The sequence below is a fragment of the Falco peregrinus genome, chromosome 2 (genome assembly GCF_023634155.1).
Source record: "Falco peregrinus isolate bFalPer1 chromosome 2, bFalPer1.pri, whole genome shotgun sequence".
Lineage (NCBI taxonomy): Eukaryota > Metazoa > Chordata > Aves > Falconiformes > Falconidae > Falco > Falco peregrinus.
In genome coordinates, this window is record NC_073722.1 from 51149463 (window position 1) to 51165361 (window position 15899).

The 15899-nt window shown below is 37.5% G+C and overlaps 1 protein-coding gene across 8 annotated transcripts in view; it reads left to right on the top strand.

Annotated features, from left to right (window-relative positions):
• Positions 1-15899, top strand: part of PPP2R2C (protein phosphatase 2 regulatory subunit Bgamma) — a 207250-nt gene that overhangs the window by 141452 nt on the left and 49899 nt on the right. For all 8 annotated transcript variants that reach the window (XM_027794797.2, XM_027794799.2, XM_027794798.2 and 5 more), the window contains 4 exons: positions 3183-3280; positions 3888-4053; positions 8254-8366; positions 10383-10560. In XM_027794797.2, the coding sequence (XP_027650598.1) occupies positions 3183-3280; positions 3888-4053; positions 8254-8366; positions 10383-10560 (555 nt within the window). The remainder of the gene's footprint in view (positions 1-3182; positions 3281-3887; positions 4054-8253; positions 8367-10382; positions 10561-15899) is intronic.

The following is a 15899-nucleotide window of genomic DNA, read 5'->3' on the forward strand; positions in this document are numbered from 1 at the left end:
TGGAAGGTGTAGTGCAGAAGTCTGGAAGGAGTCTTTCATCTCTGCCATCCCTTGCCAAGGGCTTACTGTACATGCAAATTCATCAGCTCTTCCATTGTGAAGCGTTTATATATCCTGGAGAGGGTGAAATCTGATAGTTAATTGCTCTGTATGCTCAGGGAGCCATTCTCCGATAGAAGAATCTGCAGCATGGGACATAGTGGCTGATGTTGCCACAGCATTAATAAATATGTAGGGGAATGTTCTGCAGAAGGGTATGAAGAGCTTTGTTGATTAATTCTGTTCCTACCTCCTCTGTCTTAAGAAGAGCCATCCTGGCTAATCTTTTTTATGAAAACAGCATGACTAGTGTTCGCCTGCTGAAGAGATATGCTGGACAAGATTTTTTTTTTTTTTTTTGGCTGTTGTTTTCAGCTGTTATTTACAGGATCAATAAAACTGATTTTCCAGTTCAAGGATAATTTTTTACCAACAAGCTGCATAGCCTTTAAGGTCAGAATATTTGATCTGCTCTTTTTCAGAACAAGTTAATTTAAAAATGATAGGTAGTTTTCAGTTCAGAATTAGTTTTTCTAATAGAAAGGAGGAATGCATCTTGAAGAAACACTTTTGGGGGGAGAGAATTTTGCCTCAGAACAACATCGTTACACACTGCCCACAGATACTTAGCGTTTTAGCTGCTTTTCTTTAAACTAATCACTTAACTGCACACAATATTTTAATGGCAAATGCAATATAACTCTTTTATTAGAACCCTGGTTCAGTTACTATTGAAGTCTGTGCAAATACTGTTGTGGACTTTATTGGACATTGGCTGATGCCTGGGGTGACCTTGGAGAAAACATACCCTCCAAAAATATGACCACCCCTCTTAACCCTTCTTTAAAGTTCAATATAATATTTTGTGACCATTGTGAAGAGTATTTCATACCATTGTGGAAATATTCCAGACCAGTAGCAAGTGTATTCACACATGTAAGTTCAAATGCCATTCATTCCTTTTGTACAGTTATTTTATCTGCTTCTTTTGTGACCTGTTGAGAAAATCACATATATATTACACAAGCAGATGCATACACACACAAATACACACATAATTTTAACAGATATTATTGCCTCTCCTCTGCATTTACCCTTTTCCCCCAATGCACACTTCATGTAAGAGCCTCCATTCTAAAAGGACTGTCATTATGAGACTTCTGCAGTTCTGTCTGCATGGTTGGGATAAGAATCAGCTGTAAACAAGTGAAATTGTGCAGGTATCATTTTATAAGCAGGAGCTCATACCTACGATCGGTATAAAGTTTGCAGGATAAGAACAAAATAGCCAAGAAATGTTCTTCCACTGGAGGCACTACAAATGAATTTATATGCCAGAAAAGTTGATTAGATTTTTAGATTTTAAAAAATGCAGGTTTTTAGATCAAACTCAACCCATTCCAAGCCCCAGAGCATCACCAACTATAAGTAAAGTCTTTCTACTCTTCCTGTACTCTAATGATACTAGGGGGTTTTGGGTATTACATATAAAGTACACAGTCTGTGGAAGTCCACATAAAAATCTAATGCCATTAACTCTGAGGAACTTTGGATTCAGACCCAAAATACTGAAAATTGTCATGTTCCATTTTTCTCGAAGTCTATACATCCATATATTTTAGTCAGCAAAAATGAAAATTACATATGCACTTTATGATTACCCCTTTCTGCTTTATTTATGTAGTGTGTGGAGGAAAAAAAGAGGAAGTGTTGTTTGTTTGATTTTATTGTTTTTTTCAGTCAGTAAAATTTGATGGTGAAGATGTCTTAAAGTTAAAAGATATTTTTCTTTACCATGATCAGTGTGAATTGTTTATAATGTTCCAGTAAGAATCTGGCTTTTGGATGGCGATGTTGCTGATGACAGCTACTGGCAGTAGAAGCTTTCTATCACTCAACTGCTAGTTTATTAAAAGAATAATAGGAACAGATGTTTTCAATTCATGAAATGTATCAAGTAAATGGTACATCCACTTGTTATTCCAATTCCTTTGAATTTTAGTGAACTCATTTGGGGCTAGGTTTTCAAAAGAGCTTAGCCCACTGTTGCCTCGTTGCTCTCAGTATACACTGATGGATGATGAATATATTTGAAACCCCCAGCTTTTTATGCCTAAGGGGGAGCTAACTACTGATGCTTCTAAAAATCTGGCCCATATTTCTGATGAGTGAATACTGATCATTATAGACGATTCATACGTGCAATCTCTGAGTAATACGCTGCATTTGTCTGTGACTGTATATATGATGGCTTCTTAAATTACTATTGCACTAGGCATTTTAATTTAAATTATGCTAATAGCATAGGATTAACTGTGGATTATGATTCTAGCATTTACTGTCATACAAACAGAAGAACCAGTTCTTTTGCTCCTGCAGTCTCTTTCTCCCTTCTCATTCTGATGTATAGTAATTTGTACTCGAGGCTGGCCTCAGGTTTTGATTAGGTTTCTTGTCTAAGCTGATGCAATTGCTTAGGGAAGGGCAGTTGCTGAAAATTAGAAAGAGACTGAGATCTTTTTATCTTCTGATGACATATTTTTATGGTGCTGAAATGATTTACTGAAAATGATGATTAGAATGGGCTCTTGTCAGCATTGCACAGTGAGTGGTTCTGGTTTGCCTTCATTCCTCCGTGAGAGGACAGGCTATGTGTGCTTTGCTTTTGTATTCTTGGCTAAAACACATATTTGAGAAAACTAGTGCAAGGGGTTATATTAAAACCCTCATAAAGAGTAAGGAATAAATAATACATCAACATGACTGAGGTGTTACGTTGGTCCTTGCTAGTGGAAATAGCAGGAGGTCAATGCTGTTGCTATCGCCAATACTGAAAAAAAGCTTTGTAGCGGCCTGAAGTTGCTCTTCTTGAAGCATAACTTCTCCAGAGATCTCCACTCCCAAACTGCAAATGTGCTGGAAACACAGATTTGCCTCATTATGTTTGCACTTGTTTCATTGTGTAGTAACCTCTGATTGAAATGGCATGCAGCCTGTTTGCATTAGTGACTTGCTGTTGAATTCATCTGTCTTCCTTCAAATCCCTCATTTGTTGCATTTTTTTGTGGATTGCTTGTTATGTCGAATGACTTTGTTTTGTAGTAGCAGTCTAATTTTTGCCTTTTTTCTCTTTTTCTCTCCAGCTGATATTATTTCTACAGTTGAATTCAACCACACTGGAGAACTGCTGGCTACTGGTGACAAGGGGGGTCGGGTTGTTATATTCCAAAGGGAACCTGAGGTATGTGAGTTACCAATGTAGTCCTTAATAGCTTGCTAAAACCTGGCTTCATTTTTAGTATTTTATTTTGATCTAATAAACCTGTTTATAATCTCAAGATTCAGTAAAACAGACTGTCACCTCTTTGAAGAGAAAGTGAAAGAGGGTAAGGATCTTTTACTCTGAAGTTTGCTGTCCCAAACAAAAATGCTTTAAAACTCCAAAATTCTAAGCTAAGAAAAAAGAAGGTTGTTACTGGTTTACTTCTACATTGTTTTAGTAGCTTTTGCCAGTTTGATGGAACCATTCCATTTAAAACTATGCCTTTGCTGTGATACCTTTATGTTTCACTTTTAAGTTCGGTCTATCTGCAGTATCTTTTGTAGAAACCTTTCCTGAATAATTGACATCTCTTAAGAAATTCTGACTTTTATTAAATGTTGCTTCAGTTCTTACAGGAAATTTAATCCCTGTAGAAACAAATCTGTCAATATCATGTTTAAAATGAGAAATTAAGTTACAATTTCAATATTTTTGTATTTGTAAGGCTGCTTATACACGTTTCCTAAGAGATGGACATATATCGCCATCATAAACCACATGTTTTTGTTGTTGTTATTCTCCATAGAGTAAAAATGAGCCTTACAATCAGGGGGAGTACAATGTTTACAGCACTTTCCAGAGCCATGAACCAGAATTTGATTATTTGAAGAGCTTGGAGATAGAAGAAAAAATAAACAAGATCAAGTGGTTACCACAGCAAAATGCAGCTCATTCACTTTTATCAACAAATGGTAAGATAGATGAGAGTATACAGGACATACCAGCATTTTGCTCTTGTGCATTGTAGTGCTCTATGTTCATTTTAATCTACTGTTTTAGTAATTTCCTATTTTAGAGTTTACCAAGAATGTTATACTGACTCTGATATCTGTTATTTATGTATTTTATTCATAGTCATAGGGTTTTTCCTATTGACTATCCATAGCCAGAGACCTATCCATTTCTGCTATTAACATGCAGTGCTATTCTGAAATAAATTTGGTGACAAAGGTATCACCTTACTCAGCAGCTGTGTTTCACCAGGGATTTAGAATTTTGTCTGATGCGTTTGTCATAACTTCTGTTCTTCATAGATGTGTAAATGAATATAGATGAGAGAGATTAATTTCTTTTTCTTTTCATTCATTATTGTCAGAATGGTTTATTTATGGTTTAAAGACACAAATCTTTGGAAGGCAATAGGAATAATAGTTGGACATGGATACTGACTCATCTTTCTAACATGCTTAAGGCCTATTGATTAAAAAAAATGCAGTGTTAATGCTAAGAGGGCCTATGCAGATGTGACATAAGGGAAAGAAATTGAATGGAGCCTAACATGCACATTTAGAAACATTTGGACCCCCACAACCTTTATTATTGATGGTGATGCATGAGAGAAATATCCAATTTTAAATCTTACATCTCATTATAATCCAAAAAGAATTTTTCTTCTGGAAGTTTGAGCATAATTGGGAATTGCCGATAGAAAAATAGTGTAATCTCACCTTTGGGAATTGATGCTTTAGGGCAAAGTTATTACTTCTAGCTAAAATTTATAGCAATAAATACTATTTACATTAATTCACAGTAGATAGCAAATTATTTTATGTTTTGTACTGTTTCCCTTAAAGTTGTCTTTTGACTTTTGGGGGGCACTGTTGCAATATTTGAAATTAAATATATCTGTTATAGCTAGGTGATTTGTGCTAATTTAATGATTAGTCAGCTAATTAGGAAGTTTGGGAGTTTACTTCTACGCTTCTCTCATGGTCAAAATATCCCTTCTACTTCAGATAACTTTAACTACGAACAGCTTCTTCCAGTGCCTGATACAAAAGCAGATTACTGAAAGTAAACCTCTCCCTTTTCATTTTAGATTTTGTTTTTGGAAACACTGAGGAATGCAGCCAAGTCCTCATCTATGCTTCTTTTAGACTTGGCCCAATAGACCTTTATATCAGTTTTCTGGTTGATATTAATACGGGAAGGGAGAAGGGAAGAAATAATCAGTCTTAGTGTTGCTATGGGTTAATTCAGATTCAGGCAACTCTGACCCGAGCCTAGAACCTGGGAAAATACTTTGGCCTCTGTTTTTCCCTCTTCTTAATTCTGGAGCATCCCGGCAGACCTCTTTATGGTGAGGTGAACAGAAGTTGTGCCACTGGCATAGTCTTTGGATTTTGGCTTTGAATTATAAAACATTTTTGTGTGCCCAGGAGGATTCCTAGCTTCCTGGCACACCAGGGTTGAAGTCTAAAGATTCACCTCTTGGCATACTCCTAAAGATAGCTTTAACTTTAGGACACAGAAGGCCCGTGTTGAATTCCTTGTGGTCTCACATATTACCTGTGAGAAGTCATTGATGCTGTGTATCAATTCCATGCTTATAAAAAGGAATAACAGTGTTTTCCCTGACTTGCAGAGAAGAACGTCATTGCCTGTCACACATGCTTATATTGGGCAAGTTGTAGAAACATCTTGAGTACTGGTTTATATTTACGAATTTCTGACCCTGATATTTAAATGCAGTTTTTGATACTTTGCTTTCTAGTAGTTCAGGATCTAAAGCCCAGTTTTGGTCAGAAAAATGAAGACTGTGAAACAGCATCCTTTCTGCAGGCACAGGTGGGCAGTGCCCATTGAATCTGCTGGAAGGAGCATCCCTCTATTAGGGAACATGAGGGGAGAGTCCATCTAAACCTCATCCTCAATATATGAGACGTGCCCAAATCTGTTTCCGTCCTTCTAAAGAGGACTTCTGTCTGAGGCTGTTTCTGCACAGGTCACCTTTCTCAGAGGGGACCTTGATTTATCGGTTCCGTTCCAGTTCACATGTTACCAACAAGTCATGAGCTAAGCTCTTGATTGTAGCACCTTATTAATGGAGGCAGAAGGAAACCACCAAGGCTTTTGAATCCTACTGTGAGTTTCCATTGCTTGCAGTTAGCAAATTTCCAGTTTGCACTGTAAACTGCACTGGTTTTATAGTATAATAATAGATTACTAGGATTCAGTGGTATCTTTTGTACCAGAATATACTGGGGCCACTTTCCATGTGAGCTACATCAGGTAGATCAGAATTTGGCCCATACAGATCATTTCATCAGAGGATTTCAGACGGCTTACCAGACATTAATTAATTTAAACTTCACAACACTCTTGAGACTGAATGAATACTGAACCTCACAGAGATGTTTCTATATTTTGCAAAATACAGGCATGCTTAGAATTTCCAGGGAGTTTTTGAAGTCCAGAGGGAGACGAAGGAGAAGAAAACCAACACATGTGATACTCTTAACTGCTAATAAAATAGTTTTCACTTAGGAAAGAGATAGGTTTATCAATAGTGGCCAAGTCCAACAATGGAAAATTTGTTTTATGTTTTTTCTAATAATTCATATTACAATTGCTGTATTTATAATTTTTGAATAGATAAGCAAGAATGTGCTATTTACATGTAATAAAAACCCCAAGTGCATGACAAGGCCTATATGTAATTTTAGTAATTAATTAATGACCAATGCAAATCAAATTTATTGAATATTTAATTGGAACTTTTTAGTTGCAAATTGAACTAACCTCTGTGGATTGATCAATTGTAATATTTTTGTTGCTTGAAAGTTAGCATATCAATATTTTTAGGAGATGCCTAATAGTAAAAACAGAGCAATGGAAGGATTAATTTTGAATCAAAAAGGGGTTGAAGTTAAAGCTGCCATTGAAATGCAAAATGATTCATGTATTCATATATCCTGCCTTTGAAATGATTTGTACTAGGATTTGAAAGAAGTATTTGGATCAGCCATGCTGGGGTAAGAATTATGATCTGCTATGTACTTGAGCAAAGAGGGGTAACGGAAGAAAGTGGGACACTATCAGAAATGATGCAGGAACAGAGGTTAATGAGAGCTGTAGTGGCAGCTGAAGTGCACAAGCTTTGGAAGGGCTTTGGCTACTCGATGAACAGATGAGTGGAACAACCATTAGAAGCTCAGGGACAGATTTCTTGCAGAAGAGTTCTCATTGATTTTTCAGCCTAGGGAGTGTGTTAGGGTTGGCAGATTGGGTGCACAACCAGAGTGGGAGTGGATAGTCAATATTAGGGAGATCTGCAGCTTCAGCTACTACAAAAACAAGGACAAACTCCATCTAAAATATTTAAAACTTCTATTTTTTTGGCTTCAGAGGCTCTTTACTAAATGAAAAGCGTCCTTATTCTTCCATCATATGCTTCACCCGCCACGAAAAAGAGAGTTTAGGTTTAATTCCGTTCCATGTAAGACTACTACCTTTTTCTCCCCACTTCTCACTCTTAGCCTTAGAACACGATTCTCTCAGGGGTTTTTTTCTCAAGTATTTTAGGTGCATTCTGTTAGGAGGGAGAAATGTCTCCCTAAATAACCTAGCAAACTGGCTTTAATAACAAGATTGTTTCCTTGCAAAGTCAAATAGTCAAACTGAGCTTCAGCAGTGAGCATTGAGTGGTTTTGGTTTGCTTCACCTGCAAACTGCCAAGTTGGATACAAGAGCGGCACGTGCTCTGTTATGGTCTGTCAGCTGTCAGGATCCTCTGAGTCAGTTTGAAGGTATGGGGGATGTGCTTTATGAGTATTTTTTTGTTGTTGGCAAAATTTTCTGGATATGCAAAGTTATGTGACCTAGACTGTTTCAGTACAGGACTTGTCTAAACCAAGGTGTAGAAACTGCAGTAAAAATGTTCCTCTTGGAGGAGGATGAACGCTGCTTGGCCTGAGTTTTGCAGCATGGACTTCAGACAGACTTGTTTTGCTATATATGCAATGGCTGTTATGAAAAATGCATATTAATAAAAAAAAGTTTTAATTGTACAAATATTAGTATGTTCTTGTATTAACACTTTTCAGTAATTATTTAAACAAGCAGTTTGGCTTGTTTAAACAACAAACAGTTGTTTGTCTTTTCTTTTGAAGATAAAACAATCAAGTTATGGAAAATTACTGAAAGAGATAAGAGACCAGAGGGGTACAACTTAAAGGATGAAGAAGGAAAACTTAAAGATCTTTCTACAGTAACATCACTGCAGGTAAGCTGCTGTCTTTGTCTAACATCTAGTTGTTTCTGTATTAGGAATGTAGTAATGGGTGCTAATTCTGTAAAAGATTTAAGTATGTACCTAATGCTAAGCATACATATGATAATTCTCATTGAAGATTTAGCTGTCTGGTAATGGTCTTGAAATCTGTCACATATTTTCAAATCAAAAATCCTGTATGATACAGTGACCAACACAAATATGTTTAAAGAGTTTATGTCAGTTTTATTCTTCCTGATAAAATTCTCAGTGTGACCTAACATGCTTTCATACAGGACCCTTTAGCCTAGCGTGCTGGAAGCATTCTACTTGTAACTAATATGAGACAGTGTTCTTGCCTTATTCAGAGCAACTGTGTTAAAGACAGTACACCATATTTCAATCTCATCTTTATTTAATTAGTATAAAATAATTATCTCTTATTTTAAGAGTGGGATTTGCAGTAGTCTGTGTTCCAGTGAAAGTCAGGTTCTGCATTGCTGAACAGATGGAGTCAAGGAGCTCACAGAAGCATGTATGATCACAGAATCATAAAATCACTTAGGTTGGAAAAGACCTTTAAGATCATCGAGTCCAACTGTTAACCCAGCACTGCCAAGTCAACCACCAAACCATGTCCCTAAGTGCCATCTCTACACATCTTTTAAATACCTCCAGGGATGGTGACTCAACCACTTCACTGGGCAGCCTGCTCCGATGCTTGACAACCATTTCCATGAGGAATATTTTTCTAATATCTGATCTAAATCTCCCCTGATCAAACTTGAGGCCATTTCCTCTTGTCCTGTTGCTTGTTACTTGGGAGAAGAGACCAACAGCTGCATGATAATGTAACAGATTTTTGCTCTCAGACTTTAATGGCTGAATTCACTCAAGGTGTTTTGGCAAAGGAAGTGGCTAAAGGTTAGAACAGGAAGGCTCTGTTGTATAAGCACTAGTATTTCTTTATTATTAAAACCAAATAACCAAACCACATCTCCAAAACAAGCCAATATTGTCTGTTGTGAAAAAAGCCTCCAAAGTGTAAAGGTGACTACATTAATGGAATATTTATCTATTTGATATGGTTAGGCAAACAAAACTATCCCAGATTGCTAATTGTGTTAGAATTCAAAGGCTGAGCCAACCATTGTTTTGTTCCTTTAGTGGCAAGCTAAACTCAACCTTTAACTTCTCTGTGTTCCTCTTTAAACTGTCTTGTGGGTTGATGTATGATAGATTTTTTTCTGATGCATGTTGAACAACATCGAATAGTCCCAATCATAGACCACAGCCTTACAGTGCTTAATGCTTTACCAATAGGGAATAAATTGACAGTGTCTAGTTGTTGAAGCATGACATTGAAGCGATACACAGGGAAGTAATGAGGGCATAATGATGAGTGATAGTCTGTGCTCTTGGCTTTTTAGAAGTATGTGTCTATGTACGGTATGTCAGTACACATTGGCTTTGTTTTCCAAGACTTTATTATGTTTTGCTGGGATTATAACCTTTTCACCACTTGACATTTTTGAAAGAGAGACATCAAGTAGCAAAACAAATACTATAAGTGATTTACAACCAACAGCAAACTCCTCAGCAAAAGCAAAATACTGGAACTTCACTGCTTGTCAGAGCCAAAGCCTCCTGCATGTGTGAGACAGTAGCTCCTGCAGTGGGACTGGCCTGTTCTATGCCAGCTGTCAGTGCCCCACTTCCCACATTCTCGGCTTTCCAGTGCCTCCCTTTTCACGGTCCAGGCTTTCCATTGCATTGCCTGGCTCTCCACAGTTCTCCTGTCCTGTCCTTCCTCCTTGGCAAGGATGGCCTTGCTCAGCAATTCGTCCACGGGGAAATTCAGCTTGCGTACACTGTCGAGAAGTTTTACAATGTCACAGTCTTTGCTTGCTCTCCATTGAAACTCTCATAATCCTAGCAAGAAATTATTCAAAATCTTACTCTCTTTTTGGTTTGTGTTTTGTGTGGGTTTTTTGTTTTGGTTTTTTTTTTTTTTTTTTTTTTTGGCAGGTGCCTGTATTGAAACCTATGGATTTGATGGTAGAAGTCACTCCCCGGAGAATCTTTGCTAATGGTCACACCTATCATGTCAACTCAATATCTGTCAACAGTGACTGTGAGACATACATGTCAGCAGATGATCTCAGGATTAACCTCTGGCATTTAGCAATCACAGATAGGAGCTTCAGTATCCTTTATTGTGGTTTCTTTCTCAGTGTTGGTAGAATTAATGGGGCTTAATAGAACTGGTTTACAATATTTTTCTGCAGATCTTAAAATATACCTTTACTTATCAGAATCCCTGCGGTATTTGTTACAGAAAAGCTCAGATATCATAAGAGACAGCTAAAAGGTTGCAAAAAATCAGGGAATTTTATGTGAAAAATTAGTCTTGGACTTGCTTAATGACAAGTAAATGGGAAACTGATGCCAGCTGAATGGTAACTGTCTGCCTGACTAGAATATACTGTTATCTCCTGAAGATGCTTCACACTGAACTACTCCACCTTGCTTTGATGAAAGGTTAGTCCTTACCCTGGCCTTACCTCCTGTTCTCCATCACCCTGCTTCCCGGAACCCTAACGCCCGAGATGTGCACAGGTTGGGAGTAAGGCTCAGCTGCTTTGGTGTGAGTTGTTGGGTCTGTGATTAACGCAGTCATTGCTGTGTCAAGTCCTGGCACCATCCTGAAAGCTGTGTTTGCAGGATCATTCCAGTCATCTGTGAGGCTGCCCCTTGCACTGCAACAGGGTGGCTTGGAGGAGGAAAAAAATAAAATGTAGCCAAGAAAAGTGATTCTCTGTGTTTTTCAGAACATAAAAGACCAATAAGAAGAGAAATAGGTTATGGGGCCAACTCAGAATGTTGTGTTTCTTTGGTGATTTCAAGTATTTCAAAAGGCATTAGAAGAATATTTCTTTGTGGATTTTTATGAGAGATTATTAGATGTCAAAGTGAGGTTGTCCTACTGCAGGCAAATTCCTAAAAGACAGCACCAATGTGACAGGGTGTTCTCCCTGTCTCTGGTGATTGTATTTCTTCCTTCATAGACCAGATCATCTGTGGAGCTTAGCCCATGCTTTGTTAATGTCACAGGAAACATTTTCATTAAATCAATCAACTCTTACTGTTTCTGACAAGTTTTTTTTTAAAAAAACAAATAGTTATTATAGTTTGTGAGGACAACACGAGGTTTTAAGTCATTTGGCACACTAAAAGCTTACTGCCAGAAATATCAGCCCCGAATGAGTTGTTAAACCCCAAGTGTGTGTAAATCATTGAAGAGGAAAGGCTTACTATGGGAGTATTGATGCAATCGGTACAAAAGTATTGTGAGTATGGTAGTGTAAAATAACTTTTAGTGTTTATGCAGAGTTTTTTATCTTCACATGCTTTATTTATGTTGATCAATTTATCCTTACATAAGATTAAGAGGCTGGTAGATAGATTAATTTGTCTATTATTTTGTGGATGAGGAAATTGAGGCAGGAAATGTAAAGAAATTGCTTATGAAAACTATAAATTTCATAACCCTTATTAACATTTCATTTGTGCTTTGTATGAGAACACTTGTATGCAGGCTTCAGAAGCACTTGGCCTCCAATGTTTCAAATTCTAGCGATATACTAGGAAAGAGCTGAAAACCAGTCTTAAATTGTAACTACTACCATGTGTCTTGAATGGAACATTATAGATAGCAAAATTATTTGAGGTTGAAAACCTCTTCAGGATGTTATGGCTTTTACTCATGTGTGTTCAGCTCCTATATTGGTGACGGTTACGTGGACTCTGTTTCAAGCATTAGCACACTCTTGTTGAATATTTACTGATAAAAATTGTTTCAGTTTCCTCTTGAATCATTGATTTAACTCTTAAAACATGATAAAATTTATCGTAGCATGCTCAGTTTCTGAGTATGTACTGAGAGTGATGTCAAGGGGGAAAATTAAGAGTGTGTTTCTGAGTTTTAGGGTAGGAAACTTCCTGTATGTGAGACAGCGGTGTTGTGATACTTATGCGGATGACTTTGGTATAACTGGATTTCTGTCCTGGATTGGGATACAGATATTGCTGCTGCTTTTAAATACACATGAACAAACATCTGGGAGGACTGTGATGAGAAAGTTTAGGCAGTGACAGGAGAGAACACTAGGTAAAGGGATGATAAATGCTAGGGGCAAACTGTTCTTGCTAAGCTGGCCACGGTGGCAGCAGTTTGACTTCTGTGGCTGGATACCAGTATGTATTCAAGAGAGTAGACTAAGTTAAATAGTCTGTATCCATTTCTGTTTCAGACAATATAAGCTGTATCTGTACTCAGTTGTCCAAATTGGGCCATCAGGCAGATTACTTTTAATTAATTCTTTGATAAACAGAAAGGTTGAGATATTTATTCCAAGAGAAGGTGAGATAGTTACAGAATATTGCTCATTTTGGGGAATTAACTGGGACACCATGATACCTGAAAGAAAGGGGTAAGTTAAACTTGAATCAGTCTTTCCACAAGGTGTTTTTTTTGTCTGTATAGAGCCCTGTAAGTCCTTGTAAATTTCAGGGGCACGTTTTTCACTAGATTTCAACATCCGTCCTGTAAAGAAACTGCATTTCTGTCCTGCAGAAAACCCTTAAACTCTCCTTAAAGAGAGAGTTTAACTTAAGAAAACTCAAAACTCTCCTGGAAGCAGATGAGCTTCTGGTAAAAACATTGGGCGTGCCAGTTGCAATTAGGACTAGACATATTAAGATGGAAAAATTCTGCCAAGCAAACAGTTTAAATTATAAATGAACGTTGCTGGGCTTGGTGCTTTCTGCAATACACTTAGGGGGACAGGCAGCAGGAGGCTCAGACTTAAAGATGCTGGCTTCACATCTTTTTACTACATGTAAAATGGAAATGAAGCATTTTGCTCTTTTACATGCAAGGCTTGATTCCCTGGAATATGTGTTTAAAACAATAAATAGAAAACATTTTGGTTTGAAGTGGCATTTGTTAATAAGGGATCTGATAGTGATGTGTATTTGTCTTTCTGCTTTCCCTCAGAGGCAGCACTGCTACACATAATGAACTACTATCTGTTTACCCAAGAGGCTGGTTGTGACAATGACACAAACAAATACACTGGGAGAGTTTCTGGACATTCAGCTCATGTTTGAACATCTTTACAAATTGCAAGGGAAACGCTGGAGAAAGGATGGATTGGCAGTGGTGTACTAGGGTGTTTTTCAAGTAAAGTACTTTGTCTTGTAGAATTTTATTCAAGAACAGTGGGTTATAACGATTATTTTTGCAGTTATACAAATCACTGAGAATTGTTCATTTCTTTGAAAATGAAAAGGCAAAGCAATGTAGCCCTTAAGTTAATTCTCTTTCTGTCTCCTTTGGAAAATATTTTAAATCAGCTTTGAAGAATTTGACCAGAATATTTGCCTTAGGTAAAGCCTTAGGCAAATAAAATACAGTTGGTGGTTGTCTGGTTTGCTTTTGTATTAGCATAAACACTAACTGAGGTAAAAAACAGACACGTGAGTTTCATGCTACGGCTGTGTAAATTTTCATGAGGAATATGCAAGACTTCTGTACATTGCTTCCCACTTGCAAGCAGATTTGCTCAGTGTTATTTGGGCAGGAGGAGGCAAGGGAGAGGAGGAGGTGAGAGGAAAAGAAGGGGGAATGTCAGCTGGTAAATAATTGCACATATGAGGCTTTTCTTTGCTGGAAGGTTTAATGTGTTTGGTTGTGTTATGGAGAATGAGAGTCAGTGGCCTTAATTATGGATGATATTCTTCACTGGAAAAGAAGTGAGGTGGAGGTTGCTATATTTTTTAATGTTCAGTCTGAAATGGCTTAGCAGTGTTGCCTGTAGCTTAAGCCTTTAGATAAGTCATCTTGGGTGTAGTGAATGAGAAGACAGGACTGCTGGAAGTGTACTGATAAGGCTTACCTAACATCAGCAGCAATCTTTGGACTATCTAGCTGTACTAAATATTCTTTATGAGAATGTATTTGGATTGCTCACAGAACTATGTAGCTCATAGCACTTGAACTCCCTTCATTTCCTGGTAGCACACTATTTCACTCTAGAGGCTGTCATGGCATTGCTATGGAAACAACATCACCATTTCCAGCGTGTACTCATCTTGAGACTCATCTTGACTAAAATACTCATTTCTCAGTCAGATCAATATAGTCCAGGGTTATCCTGTTTTAATAAAAAATTCCTTCTTCCGTGTCCCAAAAGGGTTAAGCTAATTAGCAAATCACCATAGGGCCTTCTTATAGTCTAATGTATTCCAGTATTTGAAGCATGCCATGGATAGTCAGATCATTAGGCACCATGTCTTGGGGAAATTAATTTACTTAAGAAGTAAACAAACAAAAAAAAAAAACCCAAAGAAAACAACCACAAACAAAAAAGAAACGGAAAAAACCAAAATAACATGATGCATTGATGGATACCAAGTTGGTGGCAGCCCATTGTGCACCTGAACATAGTGCATATATAGTGCTCTGGCAGCAGCCCCAAGGCTGGAGAAGATAGTTAGCCTTAGAAAAATGCCTGTTACCTGCCCCAGTGCTAAGTATTTGGATGCTAAACTGAAGGCAAATCTGCAGTATTCACTTGGTATTTCTGGAGCTGTAAGCTGGCAAATTTATGCCCTTGAGGGAGATAAGGTTGCTTCTATAAAAATTCCTTAGCCAGGATGACTGTGCACAAGCTGTGTGCACAAGGATGTAATTTCTGTGCTCTCAAAAAAAAAAAAAAAATTCTTTACTGCATGAAAACCGGCTGCCACCCCCACCTGCAGCACTGGTTTCCTCAGGCATAGGCTTTCTGTTTGGGGAGATGGCCGGTATGATTTCTCTTCTTTTGAGAGCTCTGTGTAATGTATTTTAGCACTTCCTATTGTATCAAGAAACATTCTGCCAATCTGTATCATGTATTTAAAAGGTGTATATTATACCATGGAGTCATATTCTAGGTACTAGCAACATTCAGGTAGCTTTTCCGCAAATCCGTGTTCTTCTATTCTTTACTTCCTAGAATCTCTCCTTCTCCCACATGTGTTGTCTCTGTCTCTCTCTATTAAAAGAGAATGTAGATGTCTGCCAGTTGTAAGTAGAGGATTGCAGAGGCACTATATACCCTGTTTTCACAGTTTGGCAAGTTTTTTTGAAGTGTAGCTGTTGAGAAATAGTTGCTTTGCTTTTCTAATTAAAACAGAATTTCTAATTAAAACATTCCTACCTGAACAATGGAGGGGGATAAAAGCTATTTTCAACAAGTTGATTAGATTCTGGATTGATGTAATGCACTCTTAGTCTCCACTTCTTTTTCAGCAGGGGAGTACTGGGCTTCTAGTAAAAATAAGAGTTGACAGTAATAAAGATTTTGACACCTAACTCACATGTGAGTACTGTCAGCTGGAGGTTTTTTGTGCATTTTGATAAATGCTGAATTGTACTCTAATGTGAGGTAAACTACTAGAAATGCTGAGGATTCCAGTGCCTTGTTCTTGCAAAGCTGT